The following is a 23161-nucleotide window of genomic DNA, read 5'->3' as shown; positions in this document are numbered from 1 at the left end:
GGTACGGACTTCTGGTTATCTTGGTAGTTAAACCGCTGGGTCGTCCAAAAACAGCAGGCCAGGCTATTTCAAACCCCCACGGACGGCCGTTAACCCCTCCTCTCATTGTCTGTCTGGCTATATAGTATTCCTATAGGCTGCTGTTGCTCTTATGTAATGTTGTTTGGTTTGAAGACGTGGGGGTCTGCCGTGCTAGAAAACGGGGAGGGGTTCTGAAACAGTAAAAACGCAATGTACCGAAAAGTACAGCACACTGCGTTTAGTATATGAAAAGTAATGATGTGAGAACACTGATATAAACTGATTTATTAGAAGCGTCGTGTTATTAGCTAGCTGTGTGTTTTCAAAAAGGAGGAAAGCACACCACGCGTTCAAGCGTTCTCCCCCCCGATCTGCGGATACATGGTACGGTCCGCCCGCTTCGTCACCCATTGTTTACAAACGGACGAGCTGAGCTGCTGCTTTCTGTCGGGCAGCGTGGTGAACGTGGACGCCGGCGAAGACGCTCCCATTCATTTGTTTGGAATAAACAGCGTCCGGGCGTTGGAGAAAGCCAGCAGGATGCCTTGCCGAAAGGAGAACTACATCTTTCTGGAGCAGTCCGTCACCGTGGACTCCAAGGAAGTGGACGCTCTTGTGACAAAAATCGGCGAGGCGCTGCAGCTTCACAACAATAGCGCCGGCCAGACGATGTCGTGTCTGCACGGACTCGGCAGCAGCAGCGGCGGCGGCGGCGGCAGTAGTAGTAGCAGTAGCAGCAGCAGCGGCGGCGGTGGTGGCCACGGCAGCAGGCAGAGCACCGGCACCGCGGGCAACCCGAGGCGGGGAGGCTGCTGCATCCGCCTCCGGAGCCGTAATTTACGGAGCAGAGCGAGTCCCTACAACATACCTGGCTCCAGCGATCAGGAGTGGGACCATTTCAAAACGTGGAACCGTGGAAAAGGACTCGACGTTACGGGGAGCGAGGACGACCCCCACCAGCTCCTCCAGGAACTCATACTGTCTGGAAATCTAATCAAAGAAGCAGTCAGACGACTACAGTATTCAGCGGATTCGGAACACGACCTCGCCAAGCAAATAGACTGAGCCATTTGTTACCTAGCTAAAACACGCTGCTGGCCTTACAGTGAGGGAGCGAGCTAGGCTGGCGTGGGCTTTTCTGTACACTGTCGTGTTGGATTAAGCTGATTATAGAAGGAGGAGGGGTGGTGAAAATGTCGTTAGCTAACCAAGCTAACTAAGAGTTCACTAGGTTAACTAAACTAAGATAACCAGTGATTTATCTCTGCCTAAGCTAGCTTAACGAGACGGTTAGCTAGCTAATGTTATTTAACACGACAATAGTCATATGTTGATGTATTTGGAGGTTTGTAAAAAAGAAAAAAAAAACGAACTGTACTAGCTAGCTAAACCTAGCTAATGTTTTGTATGGTGTCGGGTAGAAAAATGAACATGTCTGTCTGACCGTCGGAGCGGGGTGGTGGTGTTCTGTTCTGAATGTGGCTGGTGGGTTATAGTGGGGGTTCTTGTCTTTTTCTCTGTCTCAGTAATGAAAGAAATGTAAAAGACAGAGTGTTTATCCCCTGACTGCGCGCACACACACACATACATATATATAGCTACACACACCGTGTGATTGAACTGTGTTTTGTAACAGTGTTACGTTACTGAGTAGCAGACAGTGTTAGACCAGTCTCACGGTGCACATTGTTTGGTATGAAAACGGAGGGTTAAACTAAGCTAATTTGCCTAGCGTTAGCTAGCTCTCTCTCTCTCTGTGTATATATGTGTGTGTGTGCCCGCATTAGCCAGCCAACAGACGAGTGTAGCGAGTGTGTAACGCTAGCTACGTAAGCTAACCTACGTTAAAACATGCAGGCTCGCTGTCTCATTATGGCGGTGGGTCGTTAACTGGTACTCCTCCTCAGTGTTTGTTTATGCACAGCCTGAACAGCGAGATACTCCCCGTTTCTTCAGTGCGTGTGTAACATTTACCTGGACTTCAGAGTGTCTCTGTTTGTTTCCAGAGCCAACGTGGACACTTTTCTCTTTTCTTTTTTAAATCATTGTGAAAAGACTCTGGACACTCTGGGTGTTTTGAGCTGAAACCCAGCGTTTGTTATTGTAATGGGAGATGAATGGAGGAGCCGTGGAGACGATCAACATCATCATGAACAACAACAACAACAGACAGTCACACACACTGTGGTGCTTTAGGGATTCCTGCGCGGAGTTCTTGTGTTTCTCTGGTTTCACCCTGTACACTGTATGCTTCGTAACGAAGTATTTTTATAACCTCCTGATTTTTTTCAGGCAGTTTGGTGTCTATAATAAACACGGTGTTTTCTTTTTCACCCGGCCTCTCCCATCTCTGCACGGTTTATTTGCTCAGATAGCGAATCTAGCTGTGTTGCCAGGTTTAAACAAATCACCCTTCTAAAAAAAAAAAAAAAAAGAGCGTCTGAGGAAATATCTAAAGAATGGCTTCACCACTATGATTTCAAAAGAGTGGGGGTTGTCTTTTAAAGAGATTGTAGATCTACACGCGTTGTCTCATCTTCAGCGTGTATCCGGAAGAGCGAGAGAGAGAGAAAGAGAGAGTGTGTGTAGTCATTGCGCCTGTGGGCAGTTAACAGGAAGCATGTGTGTAAAATATGTATTTGAAAAGAAGCAGGCTATTGTTTATATGAAATGAGGTCATTGTAGAAATATCACAAAATAGTTTAAATGCTCAAAATGGGAGACTACAAAGTACAAAAAATGCATTTCTCATAATACCCCTTTAATTAAGACATAAACAAAAAAAAATTAAGTGCTTTGGTGTAAAGAAAATAAAATCCAAATCACTTCTTTAATATAGTGGTGAGGACCTGTCTGAAGAGTTTAAAGTTTAAAACATAGAGCAATTTAATTTTTTTTATATCTACTTTACTATATCTACTTTGATGGCTGAGATATTGTTTAAAATAGTTGTACATTATTCCTTTTTTTTTTTTAAACAAAAGCACAAAGCAAACAAATGACAGTTTATCTTATCTTCTCCATTGAGTTAAACTGAAAGTCTCCTTCAAGCACAGAAGAATTTAATAGGATATCAATGTGAGCAGTTGCGCAATAACATTTTATCTAGAGCACAACATGGATATTACCAGTACTTTAGCTTTAGGTTATTATGACTCATTGTTTCTTAAACCTGTTTTTGGAGGAACACTGCCCTGATTTTTTTTTGTGGATTTCCTGCTTTAACACACCTCACATGTAAAAAAAAATGTGTATATATAATATATTGTAATGTATTATATGGATAATACGTTTTAAATATATAGTTGCTGTACACTTTTCATATATTTTATATTATAAGTTATAATTATAATTATTTTAATTATAAATGAATTTTACACACTTAGTTTTTTTTATAAGGGGCACACTGCTCCTCTAAATGTTTTTTTTTATTTTTTAAATAAACTGAAGTTGAATCAGGTGTGTTGGAGAAGGGAAAGCAATAACTATGCAGAAAAAGTGTTATTCACCTCACCTGACATGCCAAAAGTCAAGGGATAAGAGACATGTAACTTGATTATGAAGTGGCCAATTGAAGTAGCCAATTGATTTTTCAATTAGTAGTTAGCACTTTTCAATTTCTTCATCTTGCAAAAAAGTAGGTTGAATTATATCATCATATTCTTATTATAAAATGCAAAAATTGTTAAATCAGAAAAATATCAGTTCCGGTTCCTAACCGTTTGAGGCTAAGTAGAAAATTTGGTGTAAAAATTAATTATTTATTTTTTTTCTATTTGGCATCATTTTTTTTATATTAATTTATTTCCAACATGAATTAAATTACAGGATTTTCCAGACTTTTCAATTTTTTGCTATTTATATGTATATGTTTAAGTAAAACAAACATTGTTGTTTTATTCTATAAACTATGGACAACATTTCTCCCAAACTCCCAAATAAAAATGTTGTCATTTAGATCATTTATTTGCAGAACATGAGAAATTTGTAAGATGCAAAATAATGCAAAGAAAACAAGTTCATTTTCTAGTTTTAAGAGTTTAAAAAAGCCATAACAATAATTTGCAGTAGTCTTTTCATTCATTACACAGCTGTACATACCACTCAAGAACTAAATGTTAGCTAGCCAATTGATTTTTCAATTAGTAGTAAGCATGACATCCCATCCAATAGTTTCAGCCCTGGCTATGCTGGCTATCTTTCTCTACACACCTACTTGGAACACATGCAGAGGCACACATACAAGTTTATAGTCATAAAGTTTTAAGAGTTCAGAAATCAGTATTTGGTGGAAAAACCCTGGTTTTTAATTACAGTTTTAATCCATCTTGGCATGTTGTCCTCCACCAGTCTTACACACTGCTTTTGGATAACATTATACCACTCCTGGTGCAAAAATTCAAGCGGTTCAGCTTGGTTTGAAGACTTGTGATCATCCATCTTCCTCTTGATTATATTCCAGAGGTTTTCAATTTGGTAAAATCAATGAAACTCATATTTTTAAAGTGGTCTCTTATTTTAATCCAGAGCTGTATATCACATCGTGAGGTGCAGAAATTAAAAACTTGAAAATTGGAAAAAAAGAAAAAGAAATTAACAGAGAACATGGTGCTCCAGCATTCTGCTAAGAATGTGAAAGGCTGGGTGTCCTTGGCCTGCTGTAGTTTGCAGTGATTGGATGGAAAAGTTCTGGAGCACTTTCTGAGATACAATTTGTCCCCATTGGATTTCCCTTGTGTTTTTACACCAGGATATTTAAACAACTGTAATTTTCTCAGTCTTCTGTAGAGACTACAGAACCCATACACTTTTGGTTGGGAGACCTTTTATAGCAACGCCCCAGCATGCTTTACTTTCTCATGGTGACTGCTCAAAATGACACCGCAAACTAACACCATAAAACATTCCTCCATACAAAATTCCTTATGAATTACCCAAATTTAAAAAATCAAGGGCACCCCAAAGCATTATGGGAGCACTCCTATGTCACAGTATCACATGACCCTATGTGGGTCAGTGGTTGTATTTACTGTGTTCCTATTAATAAATAAAATATGAAGCCAGTGCCACAAAAGAACTAAAATAACTCACTAAAGAGCTCATGACAAAGGTGTGATGGAAAACAGGGGTTTAACAGCGGATATTGTAACATAAGTAAAGTTTTGTAAAACATATTGGAAAGTGACAAGTGAAAAATTCTTTTCTGAAATACCACTTTTTCCCATTAGATTTCCCTTGTATTTTTAACATCAGACCATTAAGACAACATGAAATTTCCCAGGGTTTTGTAGTGACTACAGAACCCATACACTATAGTGTGGAAGACAAGGGCCTTTTAAAGTACCGCCCCAGTGCACTTTGATTCCTCATGGTGACTGCTTAAAAGACACTGTGTGGGTTAGTGATTGTATTAACTGTGTACCTTTTAATATATAAAATAGGAACAAAGCCAGAGCCACAAAATAACTAAAATAACTCACTAAAGGGCTCATGACAAGATGTGATGAAAAATAGGACGGATATTGTAACATATGTAAAGCTATATATAAAACATATTAAAAAGTCCTTGAATTACCACTTTTTTACATTAGTTTTTCCTTTTTTTAACATTAGACAAATAGACATTATACAACTGTAACTTACCCAGTGTTCTGTATTGACTACAGGACCCATACACTACAGCACATGAGACAGTGGCCTTTTAAAGCACCACCCCAGCACACTTTACTTCCTCATGGTGACTGCTTAATATCACCAAAAGAACGCAAGAAAACGCAAAACAACAACCGTAAAACTTCTATTTCACCACAAACTAACACCACATTACCTGAGAAAAACTCTTTCATAAAAAATTACTTTATAATAAACCAAATTTTAAATCAAGGGCCCCCAAAGCATCATGGGAACACTCCTATGTCACAGCAACATGACACAGTGTTTGTATTTACTGTGTTCCTTTTAATATATAAAATAGGTACAAAGCCAGAGCCACAAAAGAACTAAACTAACTCACTAAAGAGCTCATGACAAAGATTTGATGGAAAACGGATATTGTAGCATAAGTAAAGTTTTGTAAAACATATTGAAAAGTAATTAATGCAAAAAAACAAACTTTCTTATTTCCCTGAATTATCACTTTTTCCATTGGGTATCCAATGTATTTTAACATCATACAATTTAAACAATTGTAGCTTTCCTAGTGTTCTGTAGTGACAACAGAATCCATACACTAGTGCACTGGATATGGGGGCTCTTTTTAAGGCTCCGCCCCAGCGTTCTTTACTTCCTCATGGTGACTGCTCAGAATTATTAAAAACAAAATAAATGCCACCACAAAACCTGATAAACATTCTTCCCTACAAAACCCCTAATAATTAACCAAATTTAAAAAATCAAGGGAACTAAAATTCCTTTTGTTTTTTATATCTTTAACTTTTTCTTGCAAAATTTTTGTAAAGCTGTTGCTTTGTTGTTTTTAAAAAAATGCAAACAAAAAAGCTTGTTTCATCAGAATTACTGTTATTATTGTTGCTGTTCAAAAAGGGGAAAATGTAGACCTAAATTAATATATATTTATATTGATAAACACAACAATTTAAATATTAGGTAGGCCAGGTAATTTTTAAAAAATATACCACGTTTTCTTTAAATTAGATTAGTAGACGGTTGTTAGTAATATGTCCTTAGGTATTAACCGTAACATTTGCTAGAGGCTAAAATAGACTTCTCTAGTTCTGTCTTAATTTCTGGAGGTATGAGTTAGAACTGTCCAGCAGAGGACAGTATAACATAACAGTATAAGACTATTCACCACATCTACCACATTTTCAAAGTAAATAGGCTGTGCCTATTTCATATCTCTCACTATGCCATGTTTGTTTGCATCATAGTTTCCTCTCCATTCAAATGATCACACCAGTTTTAAATGTTCAGTATGAAATCAAGTATGAAACACCTTTATTTGTCAACTACAACAATGCAGTCACATATTAATCACAATAATCAGCTCCTACACCTGACTTTTCTTCCTGGTTTCTAATAGGATATACTGTATTAAAGGTCATGTAACCTGTGTGTTTTGTAATGCTGATGTTTTGTGTTCTCTGCTTGGTTATAGAGCCATCAGCATGAGTCTATACTAATCCATGTCTTTTGAGCACCTACATGCATTAAGGAATCAAAACTATACAGGAACACATATTACATTTTAAATGTGTAAATAACAAACAAAAAGTGTTTGGCCTCAATAATCACCCAACCAAACCCAGCTGAGATGTTTGGGATGATTTGCGCCACAGAGGGATTGAAAAGTAGCCAACAAGTGCATAGCACCACTCCTGAAACCATTCAGTGAACCAAACCAGTGTCCAAAGCTGTAATCAGCAGAAGGTTTAGAAAATAATAATAAAAAAAGCACCGAATTAGAAGGGGTGGGTCCAAACCATTAATGGTACTTAATTTCTTTTTTATATAGATAATTTTATCCTATTTCTAGCCAAATACCCAACCCACTTATTAGAAATCTTCCTTTTACTAGTAATGCCCCAACACCAGGAGGGTGAAGACTAGTACATGCCTCCTCCGATACATGTGTAATCAGCCGTCACCTCTTTTTAAACTGCTGCTGATGTAGCATTGCTAATCTAGCATAGCACAGCCGCCTTGTGCTAAGCGACATCACCCTTTGGAGTGATGTGAGAAGAGAGTGCCATCTACCCACCCAGAGAGAGTGCAAGGCCAATTGTGCTCTCTCAGGGCTCTGGTAGCTGATGGCTCGCTACATTAATTTGATTCAAACCAGCAATATCCCGATCATAGAGGCATTGCTTTTCTGTGCCATACATAATAACAATTTTAAAAAACAGTAATCCTTTGGTCTTATATGGAGACAATGCCCATACTATCTAGTGGTCACATGACAACATTAGACTCTTTTTGATTGTCAAAAGATGAGTCAGTCCAGACAGAAAAATGGGCTAGGTAAAAAAAAATCTCATTGAATTTTATGTTTTAAATTACAATGTTGTTTTTTGGACTATTTGGGATCCCAAAAAGGCAAGGATAATTGTCCAGGCCTCAGGAGGTTAAAGATGTGCAACTGGAGTATTTCACTAGTAACAGAGGATTCTGGCATAAGGTCATCTGCAGTATTTAACTTGTTTAGGGTTGAAGAAAATAGCATTTCCATTATTGACTGCTTCGCAAAGAGCAGCACTTAGTGCTGTGATGGGCCTTGACCTAGAAATATGATGGATTAGGTTCAGCAAACAAAAATAGCTGCACTTAATTACATCAGAAAAATAAAACTGACATGCCAAATGTCATGGGACAGGAACTAGTCCTAGACTGTCTCAACCAGATTCCACTGGTCACATTCATTTCCACCCACTGCACTGTCCACCATGGGTGTTAATTCCCTCTATGATATACAGTACCATTTAAAAATGTGCACTTATTTTCTCGTTCAATGTTTTTTATTTTTCCCTACATTGTAAATGTATACTGAAGTCAACCAGACAATGAAGGAACACATAAGGAATCATGTAATAAACTTAAAAGTGAGACTGGTGACTGATGAACTTATCTTGTGCAAAAAAGATTACTCTTGCTCTTCCTTTTCTGGGGCAGTCCTGATGAGAGCCAGTTTCATCATAATGATTTTGATGGTCTTTGAGACTGCACTTGAGCATACTTTCAAAAATCTCTTAAAAAATTTCAGCTTGACTGACCTTCATTTCTTAAAGTCAATTTTTATTTACTTAAAACATACCAGCTCTACCTCTTGACTCTACCTCCAACTGATGCTCTCAAATATATTAAAGTGTGGACATCCGCCAGCCGACCTATTGCGGAAGCGCATCTTGATCAATTCACATACTGCAATCCCATGACTTTTGTTATAATAATAATAATAATGATGCTCACTGTTAATAATTGGAATTAAAGAAAAAACAATAAAAATACATAATAATACATGTTCTTGAAATCAGCCAGGTTGAAAACAGTTGTTCTGTACACTGATTTAACTTTCATTTACCCTTTTTGCTCACATTTACCTCTCTATACTCCTTCATCTCCATGCAAACCCTCCTTCTATTTAGTGAGTTCTGCTATTTTAAGGTGCACTCTTTGCTGACCCAGGTGTTCAGCTGCGCACACACAGCTTGTATAATCTCCGTAGAAAAGCACTGGCCAATAGAACGGCACGCTCCGGAGTAGCAGCACATGAGTACCCTATTGTAACCTATTCACAGCATCAAAAAGAGGGGTATAAATCTCCTCCAGCATTGAGCTGTGAAAGAGTAGAACTTTGTACTCTGAAATGATGGAGATCCCTCTAGTATATTTGAGAGTTTGAGCTGGTTTTATTGGTGTTTGTGATCCAGAACTGATCTTCCAATATCTTTACAGCAAATGTAAAGGCTTCCCAAAAGAGAAGAGGCTGTTTCTGCAGCAAACAGCACCAAAATGACTGTTCATAGGCAGAGGATATTTCAGAGGAGGTGTCTACAAACTTCTGGACATTTGGAGTACATAGAGTCATCTAGCCCACGTAGCATTTGCTTGAAATAGAACACACTGCAGTGATGCTTCTTCTCTACAAACCAGCTATAAAAGTCTACTGTATGTTTTGATTTGGTGCAGACAGTGTTACACAGAGACTCTGAGAAAAAGCTCCCACTTCTGCTGAAGTTTTTTAGCCTGGAGCTCCAGTAGGAGTAGGAGTAGTAAACTTTTTAGCACACCCCTCAGATGCCAGGGTGCCAAAGGCTATTCCTTTAAATGTCACAAACAAGTAAGTCGCAATAATTTTACACATGCCTCTTACGTAAGTGCAATGTTTTTTTTAAAGCTGTCCTACATTCTGACCTAAATCACAAAATAATGATGATAAAAATAGAAGTTTAGAACGCGAGCTTGAGGAACGGAGCTGAAGTCTTCTGCCTCTGCTGGAGACGCTGTCTTGTCTTTTCGTCTGGAAGATGGTTCTTACGTCACGTTTCTGGTCTTGCAGTACGGCCTCTTGATGCTGAAGTGTGGACAAATGGATAGATACTAAAAATAATGAGGCTCTATTTTGGTTTAAGTGTCAGACAAGAAGGTTGTGGTCAATCATGTGTAAAGAAAGGGAATGGTGGTGCTGCTCTGACATATGCTGTGGTTGTGGTGGATCATTAAATAAGTAGCGATTATTCAGTATCTACTATTTATTTAGTGAGCAGTAAATATTCAGTAGGTACTCAACATTTCATTTTAAAAGTGTCATTTACAGTATTTCTGTCTATACCAATGACTGTAGAAAAGCATGGAGAGAACAATGTCTCTCTAAAGCAGGGGTCGGCAATTAAGTTTGGCCGCGGGCCAGATATTTTGCAAACCATTACATGGCGGGCCACAAAAAAAAAAATGGAAAAAAATGAAGTGTAATGGGAGTGAGTGCTACAGACTAGTAGCTCTCCAGCACAGAGGGTTGTTGAACCCAATTGCAGAACAGTTCATCTCAAAGCAGGTAAACCCAAGAAGAAAGGAAAAAACAAATAAATACCCTGATAGCAAACTTAATTTGGTCCTAATCTGGCCCAGGCAAGTCACAACATCTGTAACAAATCTGCTAGACGAATTTGGGCCGGCTTATTTTTGCACAACGGGCCCAAATCGGCACAGATACGTTTTGCATATCCGATTTGAATTTGGGCCAGAACTTGCACAGCTCAACACTGAATTTCATTACATTTGGCCCAAATTTGGCTCAGATCTATGACTCATTTTTTAAATCTGGTCCAAATATGGCACAGACTCATTTACAGTTAGACCGACACTGCCCCACCTTCTATGCTAAACATCTTTATACCCAAAGCTGATATGGTCCAAAACCTTGCTCTAATAAAAGCTATATTTCAACATATATTATTTTTGTTACCCTTCCTACAACCTCTCAAAAACAGTTTTCATGCTTACTCTCCTTATTTAGACATATAGGCATGAACACAAAAACAACAAGAGTTCGAGTTGATATAAATTTTATTTTGTAGTTGAAGATACAAGCTTTAACATATAGTATATGCAACAAGAAGACTATTAGAAAAGTGTGTGTGTATATATAGAATTTGCATATTTACACTTTTTGCCATTGTTACCATGTCACATGTTTAAGGTCGCGGCTCTAATGGCTGCCAGATATGCATCCTAAAAAAGAAAATTACTTGTTTTACTTATTTTCAATACTCAACAATGTGTTTTTAAACCACAAACCGTTGTAGGTAACCAAGTTTAAATGAAAATAAATATATATTAGGTTTTATTACATTGATCATTGGATATTCTACCCAAAATGCATTTGCATGATATAATACAATCTTAAAATAGGGAATGCCATTTAAAGTTATTTATAACTGAACTGAGCCTGCATAGTATGGTATTACCATGAAAAAGAGCATAACATAAATTATTGAATAAACCTGACTGCACTCAAATGATAAACATGTTCTAATTTGTTTTTTGTACGTGATTTGTACAGCCCCCAGTTGCGACAGTATGTCAACGGTCAACAGTCAATAATTATTTCTTGGAAATAATATTATTGTTACACAATTAATTATAATTGTTACAAAACTTAAAACGTAAAAAAAAAAAAAGTAACAAAATATAACAAGCACTCAAGGTGACCGATCAAATTTACCTATTCACTCACACTAACCTGGGCCACTTCTATAACTGCAGTTTTATTGTGGAGGTTAAGTAAATAACACTAATTCTGCTTTGGATTTTTTCAGGATATTGAAGTTTTTTTTTTTTTTTTTTAAGTAATTTAAATTAGACATAAGACATTTTAATCTTCTTCTTGTACATATTTTGTGAAGGATTTGAAAATGTGCATGTGCATTTAATTAAATTATTTCTAAATAAAACTTGGGAATAAACATGAAAAATACAAACACAATTAACTGAACCTCCCACCCCATTCACATCCCCATGCAGAGTTCCCCACCTGCCATTTTCAGGTCACGGTGGTGGATGTTCCCTTACACAGACGTTCAAACTCGGCTTACATGGTCTCACCAACCGTTTTAATGAGCACAGGAATATTGGACAATGTTTCTAATATATAAAGATGATACCTAATAAGAAAGTGTTTTATTACATAAATGGGAAAAGTGGCAAGTGTACAGGATACTGAAGTATAAAGCGCTTAGCTTAGCTGAATCAAATGGAACAAGGTCAAATTTGTTAATTAATTTTTTTTTACGTTTTAAAGCGTTCTAAAACACTCAAGAAGTGTAAATTATACAAAGTACTGCTCTATAAGTGTTTGTGTGCCTCTGTGCTTTTCCCCTGCTTCTGTGCCTGCTGTTGTTTGCTACAGCTAACGTTACAGCTAGTTAGCGTTAGCACTGTTAGCTCTGAAGCGTTAGCACTGTTAGCTCTGAAGCGTTAGCACTGTTAGCTCTGACATTTCACAGAATTTCTCAGTGTAAAAAATATGCAGAGTTATATATGTTGCTTTATTAACAAATGTATAATGTTCACTAGACATATTTAAAAGTACAGCTTACCTGGAAAACAGCAGCTCCCTCTTCAGGCTTTTTCTTTTCTGTGTTTTCTTCTCTTTTCCCCCTCAGTTTGTCCTTCCAGCTAAATTGGCACCTAAAATGGAGCTGTTAAAATATCCATGCGCTGTGACCAGAACTCAATGTATTTGTTTGTAACTAGAAATAATTACTCAACTGAAAATAATTACTCATCAGAGAACTAAATAATTAATATTTTATATAATTTATATAATAATTTATAATTTATCAATAAAAATTTCCCACACCAAAAAAACGAAAGCTTTGTTTTTTTGCTCTATATTTTTAGGCGAAGGGACCCAATTATTGTGTGACTTGGCTGCTGAATAAGTCATTACACCCCCCCCACCCCCCCCACCCCCCCAAAAAAAATTGTAAATTATCCACTCAAACAGGTATTTGTTTTTTTACTCAAAAGTGTCAAATAATGTGTTTGCTTTTGTACTGTAGCTGTGATTTACATAGGTGCATTCTGGAAAACAGCAGTGTTAGGACCACTTCTGGCCCAAATAAGCAGACCAGATTTGGTTTGCCGACATGAAGACAGATCTGTAACAGACTCAGCTATTATAAGACAATTCTGTATTGGATCCGGGCCAAAAACAAAAAACGGCAGTGACTGTTATGCGGGTTTGCCGGAGGAAAACCAGATCTGGATCAGAGTCGTCTGCTATCAGGGTAAACACACCGCTCCTAACGCAGGATTGAACCCGTGTCGTCAGGGTCGAGGTCTAATACAGTACCACTGCCCGGGATAGTGAATTGGGACATGACCGGGGGGGAAAAAAACGCCCTTATAAGGAGATAGGGAGCCCAAGAACGGGCAGAAAAACAAAAACAGGCGGAAACTAAAGTCATGTCAGAGACGGGAGAATTGTAAGCAAAAGCTGGCCAGAAAACCTTTTCAATTATTTTTCATTATCGTTAATCATAGTTCAAACAACCTCCCAGGCCAGATGTTTCATGCTTGTGAGCAACATCCAGCACGCCTATTGCCGACCCCTGCTCTAAGGTAGTGTTCTGCTGACTGGTTGCAGTATGATATGTTGCTCCCCATATGCTTTAATGTAAAAACAAATCAAAGCCATTTTCTACCACCAGTTTTCCCTGTGCTAACTGGCTACATTTAGAAATTACGTGATTGTCAGCAACCTTGGTTGGAACAAATGGTCAGGCAACTTCAGCACAGAGACTGTATGCACTTCTCTGAACATTTCACTTATATGCGCTCTGCACTTTAATCAACCTGGCCTACCTCTACTATTATACACATATGGACTACATATAATGAACCGCTGTCACTACTGCACTTTAACCCTACCTTAACAGTACCTCATCACACAAACATAAACATACTTAAAATAATCATATTGTATCTATTGTCTGTGTCCCCTGTATTTTTGCCCTAAAAAGTGTGTTTTGTGTCGTTTTCGTTTTACTGTACAACCCTGTATCAGTATAATAATGACAATAAATTGAATTGAATTGAATTGAATTAAAAACTAGCTGGTTAATCATACTATTATTGACTATGTGTTACTTATGAGTATTGCTCTCTAAAAAGTGATTTTTGTTCTCATTTTTCCGGCCGTTCTCGGGCTCCCTATCTCCTTATAAGGGCGTCAGGAGAACTAATATTATCAAGTTAAGTGAAACTCATTAAAATTAGTTCAGAGAACTTTAACCTGAAAACTTATTAAAAAATATTGTTGAGCCAACCAACCTTTAGTATAATACATGTGTCAATGATTGTTTTTCAGTGTTGGTTCATAAGGCTTTCAGAAAGCTTTCCCATAATGCTCCTGGCACCATATATTTGCATATTGCGTGTGGCCTCTTCCTTACTTACCATCTTTGTGTTGTCTGTTGCCCAAATCTACCTTATCATAGGCATGGGCGTGGTAGTGGGGGGAAAAGTGGACCTGACTACCCAGGGCCCGATGAGGGACAGGGGCCTCTTTCACTCTTGTACTGGCATGGATAGTGGCCCACTGACATTGAGAGTGTAGAGGGCCCAGAATGTGATGCTACGCCACTGATCATAGGCATGCATTAGTTTAATATGTGTGTTGATTGTCAGGCCTCAGTGTTGTAGGCTGTAAGAGCAAGTCACCTTTATTCTGTGATCCTAGTGGTCACAGTATGTTGGCTTGAAGCTACAGAGTTCACTCTTATGCTGCCCTAGTGGTATACTGTCAGTATTGGTAGTTCTAAAAAAAATACAAAATATTTTTTTTTTCACTGTAGAGGTGCAGAATTCTGATGTCTGGACTGAGTCCAAATATTTTACGACTTTAAAAAATAGGAATTGATTTTTTTTGGGTGCATATTATGCAGAACTCACTTTTTGCATGATTATTGCATGATATTTCCACTTGAGTCTCTACTGCCCTATAAACAGTCGGAACAGTGCGAAAAATCCATCAATATGTTTTTTGCATATTAACTGACAGAGCTTGGTGTCAGGAATCATATGCTCCCTTGTTCTGATGTCACAATAAGGAAACCTGCATAGAACCACCCTGGCATTACATCTCACAAGTCAACCTCCAGGTTAGCCCCACCCACTAGATCAGTTAATTAAATGCCATTTCAGTTTGCTGGGTAAGAACCTCAAACATGACACAACAGGATTAGTCAGCAGACTTCATCTGACGGAGGGATCTGTATCTGTAGTCAGCAGCTAAATTATGAACTAACTTGCGGTGTGGTCAGCCACAGCTTATTTGCATAAAAGTGACAGAGCTTTTGAACGACTCATTCTGAAGGGTACTAGCAAGAATATTTTGTTTTGTTAAGTGCCTTTTTATTTAAAATTAAAAAAAAAAAAAAAAAATATTTAAACAAAAAAATGACTATTGAAAAATATATTAATAACTATTTCGTGTAATAACAATATATCTTACTTAATTATGTGTGATTTATGTGCGAAAAAAAAATTGCTGGTTAATCACTGGTCTCTCTTATATGACACACAAACACAGACACACACACACACACACAGACACACACACAAACACACATACTGTACCCTATGCCTAATTAGCACCCATTGTGTGATGTCTCTCGCTCTGATCAGATAGCCGTCGAGTGTGGAGAGCACTTGAGGGCACACCTGTGAGCCTCAGGGACACACAGAGGGAATCTGGTGTGCTAATATGGTGCTAACAGACAAGCTAATCACCCCATCACAAGATATAACCTGGGAACAGTTTAATTCAATGACGCAGGCAGCCACGATTAAAAACAGAAGCTTTCTGAATCGATTAATATTTTATCCTGTTATTTGAGTCCAGCTGTAATCCACTGAGACCCTTCAGCTCCACACAGAAACAAAAGAGACGTGTTAATGATCCAGTCTGCTCACTGTCTGTCCTGCTTTACTGAGAGCAGCTAATGATGGCGTGGAGAGAGAGATGTATAGTCTGTGTCTGCAAAGTTTCAGAGAGGTGTTCAAAGGATGCCAGGCTGTGAATAATCAGGAACAGCATCATCCTCAAAGTTTAACTTGGCTCAGTGTGGAGGAACTGGAAGGAGCTCTTAGAACAAGTTCTCCCAGGGGAGAAACACACCGTGCTGTTGATTTCCGCGCGTCTCTCTGCAGTCTGCTCTCTCCTCCCTCCTGCATTTGTCTTTTCCTGGCGAGGAGCTCCATCGCCATTCAGTCTTATGAATTCGGGGAACATAAGAGACCCCAGTGAGTCACTGCCGCAGTTTTGGCAGATATTTTAAAGGCGTGCGTATGGCCTCATATCAAGTGCACAACAGGATTAGCAATTAGTGTCTCTTGTGGCTGGAGAGGCGTAATTATTTAAATAACGTGGTAGACACTGAAAAATGAAAGAAAGAGAGAATTTGAGCATGCAGGCGTATGCAAAAGCTTGGGTAAAATGGCACAAATATACAGGGGTTGAACAATGAAACTGAAACACCTGTCATTTTAGTGTGGGAGGTTTCATGGTTAAATTGAAGCAGCCTGGTGGCCAATCTTCATTTATTGCACATTGCACCAGTAAGAGCAGAGTGTGAAGGTTCAATTAGCAGGGTAAGAGCACAGTTTTGCTCAAAATATTGCAATGCACACAACATTATGGGTGACATACCAGAGTTCAAAAGAAGACGAATTGTTGGTGCACATCTTGCTGGAGCACCTGTGACCAAGACAGCAAGTCTTTGTGATGTATCAAGAGCCACGGTATCCAGGGTAATGTCAGCATACCACCAAGAAGGACGAACTACATCCAACAGGATTAACTGTGGACGCAAGAGGAAGCTGTCTGAAAGAGATGTTCGGGTGCTAACCCGGATTGTATCCAAAAAACATAAAACCACGGCTGGCCAAATCACGGCAGAATTCAATGTGCACCTCAACTCTCCTGTTTCCACCAGAACTGTCCGTCGGGACAATAAATTGTTTTGGTCTAAAACCAGGTGTCTCCCCCCCCCCCCTCCCCAAAACACATTTTTCTAAAAGCCATAATGACTATAATGTTATATTAAAATGTTAATGTTGATAAATTTGGGATGATTAATTGGATTATTTGGAAATTAATGCATTTTAGTACTATAGTGATATAATAATAATGAGTCTTTGCACAGATCATCTTTACATTAGGCTATATACATCTGCTATGTCCATTGTTGTCTATGCTGTTGTGTTGCCACCTTTTTTTAAATCACTCTTCTTAGTAGAAGGCCTCTAGTTGTGACATTTGGTGTTTGGTGGGGTTGTGTTGTTGCACAGCTTGTTTAAGCTGACACAGCAGATCTTTTCCATTAATATTGTATGCATGTTGTGCATGTTAAAAGCCGCAAGCTGCAGCTTTTGCATAAGACTGTATTGTATATCCTTCACTGTAAAACCCGATAAGTTGACTGAACTCAAAACTTTTGTCGTAACCGATTACCTAATAAATTTTAAGTTCATGTAAAATATTTTTTAAGTACAGTGAACTTAACAAATACATACACAAACATATTTAAAATTAATATTTTCCTGAACTTGTATTTAGTCTTCTTTCCGGTTTCATTCAACTATTTGTTTTAAATACACATAGAAAAGTAGATGAAAGAAAACAGTAAACAACTAAAAGTACTGAGAGCACCGCAAAAACACAGAGTTACTGCAGCTCAGTAAATGAGGCTTGTTCTACAGCCTACAACACAGAGAGCAAGTATTTAATAATAATCTGTGATCTACAAGTTTACCTAAGGTAGCCCCGGGTGAATCACTACACACTGATGGTGAGTGTCAGTAACTGTTGGACACACCCAGTATGCAAATAGATTGTGACAGAAGCCAATGGAAAAGAAGCTGTTAATGGCAACAGACTAAACTCAGTTATTATAAGTTGGTTCAACTCAAAGATCTCAGTTTTAATGTATATATGTGCCCACAACTCAAAAAAGTTGAGTATTGTTTAGAAATCTCCAATTTTGTGTAAAACAGACTTAATTTATTTGAGTTCAAAAGAAGACGAATTGTTGGTGCACATCTTGCTGGAGCACCTGTGACCAAGACAGCAAGTCTTTGTGATGTATCAAGAGCCACGGTATCCAGGGTAATGTCAGCATACCACCAAGAAGGACGAACTACATCCAACAGGATTAACTGTGGACGCAAGAGGAAGCTGTCTGAAAGAGATGTTCGGGTGCTAACCCGGATTGTATCCAAAAAACATAAAACCACGGCTGGCCAAATCACGGCAGAATTCAATGTGCACCTCAACTCTCCTGTTTCCACCAGAACTGTCCGTCGGGACAATAAATTGTTTTGGTCTAAAACCAGGTGTCCCCCCCCCCCCTCCCCAAAACACATTTTTCTAAAAGCCATAATGACTATAATGTTATATTAAAATGTTAATGTTGATAAATTTGGGATGATTAATTGGATTATTTGGAAATTAATGCATTTTAGTACTATAGTGATATAATAATAATGAGTCTCTGCACAGATCATCTTTACATTAGGCTATATACATCTGCTATGTCCATTGTTGTCTATGCTGTTGTGTTGCCACCTTTTTTTAAATCACTCTTCTTAGTAGAAGGCCTCTAGTTGTGACATTTGGTGTTTGGTGGGGTTGTGTTGTTGCACAGCTTGTTTAAGCTGACACAGCAGATCTTTTCCATTAATATTGTATGCATGTTGTGCATGTTAAAAGCCGCAAGCTGCAGCTTTTGCATAAGACTGTATTGTATATCCTTCACTGTAAAACCCGATAAGTTGACTGAACTCAAAACTTTTGTCGTAACCGATTACCTAATAAATTTTAAGTTCATGTAAAATATTTTTTAAGTACAGTGAACTTAACAAATACATACACAAACATATTTAAAATTAATATTTTCCTGAACTTGTATTTAGTCTTCTTTCCGGTTTCATTCAACTATTTGTTTTAAATACACATAGAAAAGTAGATGAAAGAAAACAGTAAACAACTAAAAGTACTGAGAGCACCGCAAAAACACAGAGTTACTGCAGCTCAGTAAATGAGGCTTGTTCTACAGCCTACAACACAGAGAGCAAGTATTTAATAATAATCTGTGATCTACAAGTTTACCTAAGGTAGCCCCGGGTGAATCACTACACACTGATGGTGAGTGTCAGTAACTGTTGGACACACCCAGTATGCAAATAGATTGTGACAGAAGCCAATGGAAAAGAAGCTGTTAATGGCAACAGACTAAACTCAGTTATTATAAGTTGGTTCAACTCAAAGATCTCAGTTTTAATGTATATATGTGCCCACAACTCAAAAAAGTTGAGTATTGTTTAGAAATCTCCAATTTTGTGTAAAACAGACTTAATTTATTTGAGTTCAAACAACTTCTGGGTTTACAGTGTTGTGTGTGAGTGTTTGTGTTCTCTGAACACAATAAGAACAAATAAGAATGCTTTTCACGAGGTTGTACAGGTTTGTACAAGAGTTTTCTGGGGTTTTTTTTAAGAACTCTGAAAAACAGCTACATTTAGTCCCAATCCCATTTCACCTCTTGGCCCTACTACGTACATCTACAACTTGTTTTTGAATGTAACCCTTCCCCATGGAACAGAGTTACAACAAGGGTTTGGGACAATCCTTCAAGCACCGGCTACATCATCATGAGTGCTGAAGTGTAGTAATCTAGCTAGCTACTAACTAGCTAATTTTGAGGCATCGTATGTCTTCAGAAAGGGGGGAGGTGGTTCAGAAATGAATGAATATTGTCCATTTCTTAATTTCTCTGTGATGGGGAGCTGAAATTAGCTTTGAATAGCTTTTATTTTACTTTATTTTTCATTCCACCTTAAATGCTGCAGCCCCTGCCGGCTGTTGCACCATTTAGGGTGGATCGGGAAAGTTAGCTAGCTAGCTACCTTCTGAGACAAAACTATTAGCGACTTTTTATGTTTGTTATGAAGAATTCAGCCATAAAACACTGAAACTACACATTAAACTACAGTAATATAGTGCTAATAGTCACTTTTAACAAGGATTTTTTTTTTAATTTGTGGGTTTCTTACCAGTGATTCTCATTTCCTTTCGTTTGAAGTGTGCATCTGAAAAATCTCTGTATGAAGGGCTAACAAGCCCTATCCCTCCCCCCTACCCCTCCAGCCTAACAATAATAGGGACACTCCTCCCCCTCAGCGTTCATGTGCAAAACAGAGGGGTAGGGGTAATGGGTAGGGCCAATGGGAGAAATGGGATTGGGCCTTAAGCTTTTCTTTCTGTCGGTTCCTTGAAATGGAAAGTTATTGTGACTTGTTTTATTAAGCGTTAGAAAATATCACATCACCCATTTCACATTTGCAGGACAAAAGCCTAGCCTTGGATTTCCATTGTGTATGTGCTGTGAAATGTCCATTTAGTGGCACGTCTTCTTGTTTTGAAGGAAGGTTTTTGTATGGAAGGACTTTATTATTCATTACCAGATAATTTCAGCTCCATTTGTTAGAAGTAAAATGAATAAAATTTAGTACTTAAATCACGCTGGTAGAGATCTCAGTCAAAGGTTTTAGAGGAGATGTCTTGCTTATTTGGCAATCCTTAAAAAAATCAGTTTATTTTACTCACTCATAGGTAAATGTCAGGCATGGCTTTATTGCTTTGTGTGATGCATTGTCCCTTCTGTTGACAATTAGAATAAAACATTCTCTTGAGTAAATACACAAATAGCACTGATATTTGCCCTGATAATGAAGGTCTATGGATATGTTCACACAGCAGGCAAAAGTAGCCCAAATCTGATTTTCTGACTAAATCCGATATTTATTTTTTTATGTGACCCGACAAAGCAATGCTTCACATTAAGTTTCACTTTAACCTTCCCAGAATTTTAAGAGCTATGAATGAGTTCGACTCGTGTTTTCCGCCGCCAAGATAGCAATACACCAGAAATCTAATTGAACACACCTCACTTCAAGACACTTCACTTCACTTCACTGTTTAGCGACACAGGTGAAAGGCATAGAAATAGACTGTTGACAGGGTTTAACCTATAGCTGATTTGCTATTATATTAGGCACTACCAAAAAAGCAATCTCATCCTGCAACAACTAATTTTAGGGAGGTAGTACCATGCCAACCATCAACCACAGAGCACACTGGTAGGTCAAAGCACAAGCAGAGACCAATTGGCATCCTCTCTGTGTCAGTTATTCGCTCTGTTGTGCTTAGTTGATCCCAAAAAGTGTGCAAGAGAGCCTCATTATATGCGATTTCCTGTTTTTTTTGGAATATTGTATATGATTTCTGGCAATCAGGGAGCCACTTCCAGTATGTGTGACAATCACGGACATCACAGGAGAAGTGAGATGTCTGTTATTGTAGAGGTGGGTATGTGGAACATAAGGCACATAAGAACTTAGAAGTAGATGTCTAAACAAAGCATTATCCTAAACAGTAATGACCAGCTCTGACTTAAATGTTAGGTCCAGGCTGGCTCGAGTTTTTTTGTATGTGGGTGTAATTTAATCTAACTTTGGTTTGAAATGTTCTCAAATAAATGGGGAAGGTCAGCACAAAGCAGGAGATGGTTAACACATGAAAAAGAGCCAGTATAACCACCAATTATGAGACATGGGCTAAAAGCAGTGAGGGCTGGAGGGGTGCCTACCAATTTAGGCCAAAATGCTGCTTGAAAACTGGTACATCTTGCTTCCACTCATTCAGGTACAGAGGCCAGCCTGTGCTGCCTGCCTTCCTCTGGAATTGAGATGGCCGAGAAAACTCCAGCACAAGCTCACACCATGTAAAAAGTGTGAAATGTAGCAAATTTGACCCAGACCGTGCATTTAAAATGCTCTCTGAATGCGTACGCCACTGAATCCCAATCAGGGGCTTAACCCGACGCTATTCAGCAGCAGAACATTTCCTTCAGGACAGCTGCGAAGCCCCCCGATTTTTGCAGTTTGAGATGAAAGCTTTTTCCATGCCATACGGGAAGGCGAGTAATAATTTAAGTTCTAGTTCAACAGGGGAGTGTAAGCATTACAGAGTTTAGGAAAGGGTCCCTGGCGGCTGTGTACTTAAGTGTAATATGTCAAACTGCAAAGACATGACATGTTAACCAAGTGGAAAGATCCTAAATATAGGCAATACATTTTTCCTTACAACCTCTTCGCTTGATTTATTTCAAATCTTTATGTTCAGTACACGTTATGCATGGCACTGCGAGCCTTTTCAACATTTGTTTCTTTAAACATCACACTGTATTTTCCCACAAGCATTTTAGCAAAACCCTGTGACCATAATGATTAACCTGCAGAAGTTAAATACTCATTAACCATTCGTGTAGAATAGAATAGAATAGAATAGAATAGCAGTACTTACTGATCCTGAGGGAAATTGCAGTGTTACAGTAGAGATATTCATATCACTGCACATACACACTTCATAGTGCAGAACTGACCTAATTATTTTAAAACACTCTCATCCAAAAGTATTTAGACCCCTTGCAATTAGTGAGTTCTGCGCACAGTTCTTCAGTTGTTAAACGGGGGGGGTGGTGGTCTACCTAGGTCTGCCTAACAACAGAGCAATCTATATTCTGATTGGCTCAACGAGAGTACATTATAATATACAGACGATGGATTGGCAAGCGTGAGAAATACCATGTGTGAGCGCGTGAACTCGCTCAAAGCGTGAGACTTGAGAGCACTGCTTTACATCTTGAACACAGTGGCTTGCAAAAGTATTCATACCCCTTAAACTTATCCACATTTTTTGTCACCTTACAACCACAAATTCAAATGTATTTTATTGAGATTTTTAAGTAAAAAACAAACACCAAGTATTACATAACTGTGAAGTAGAACAAAAATAATACATGGTTTTATTCGATTTTTTATCAAATAAAAATTTGAAAAGTGTGACATGCAAAAGTATTCACCCCACCTACATATCAGAGTTCCTTGGTCTTCATGATGCTGTTTGTTCACTAGTGTTCTCTAACAAACCATTGAGGTTGATACAGAACAGCTGTAATGATACTAGAGAGTCTTATTTACACACAACTGGAAGTCTATTAACTTATTTGGTGACTTATGAAGGCAATTGACTGCACTGGATTTTATTTAGGTGGGT

At 38.3% G+C, this 23161-nt stretch overlaps 1 protein-coding gene across 1 annotated transcript; it reads left to right on the top strand.

The window, feature by feature from the left end:
• Positions 1–291: 291 nt before the first annotated feature.
• gbp (glycogen synthase kinase binding protein) lies at positions 292–2354 on the top strand. The gene has a single exon (XM_007228868.4). It carries the CDS (start codon positions 403–405, stop codon positions 1084–1086), a length of 684 nt encoding a protein of 227 aa, XP_007228930.4. The 5' UTR covers positions 292–402; the 3' UTR covers positions 1087–2354.
• The last annotated feature ends 20807 nt before the right edge of the window (positions 2355–23161 follow it).

The sequence above is a fragment of the Astyanax mexicanus genome, chromosome 6, assembly GCF_023375975.1.
Source record: "Astyanax mexicanus isolate ESR-SI-001 chromosome 6, AstMex3_surface, whole genome shotgun sequence".
Lineage (NCBI taxonomy): Eukaryota > Metazoa > Chordata > Actinopteri > Characiformes > Acestrorhamphidae > Astyanax > Astyanax mexicanus.
This window is presented reverse-complemented; position numbering and strand designations above follow the sequence as displayed.

What these genes read in the sequence shown, in the direction of transcription:
- gbp (XM_007228868.4), top strand. Translation starts at nt 403, where the DNA reads ATGGTACGGTCCGCCCGCTTCGTCACCCATTGTTTACAAACGGACGAG.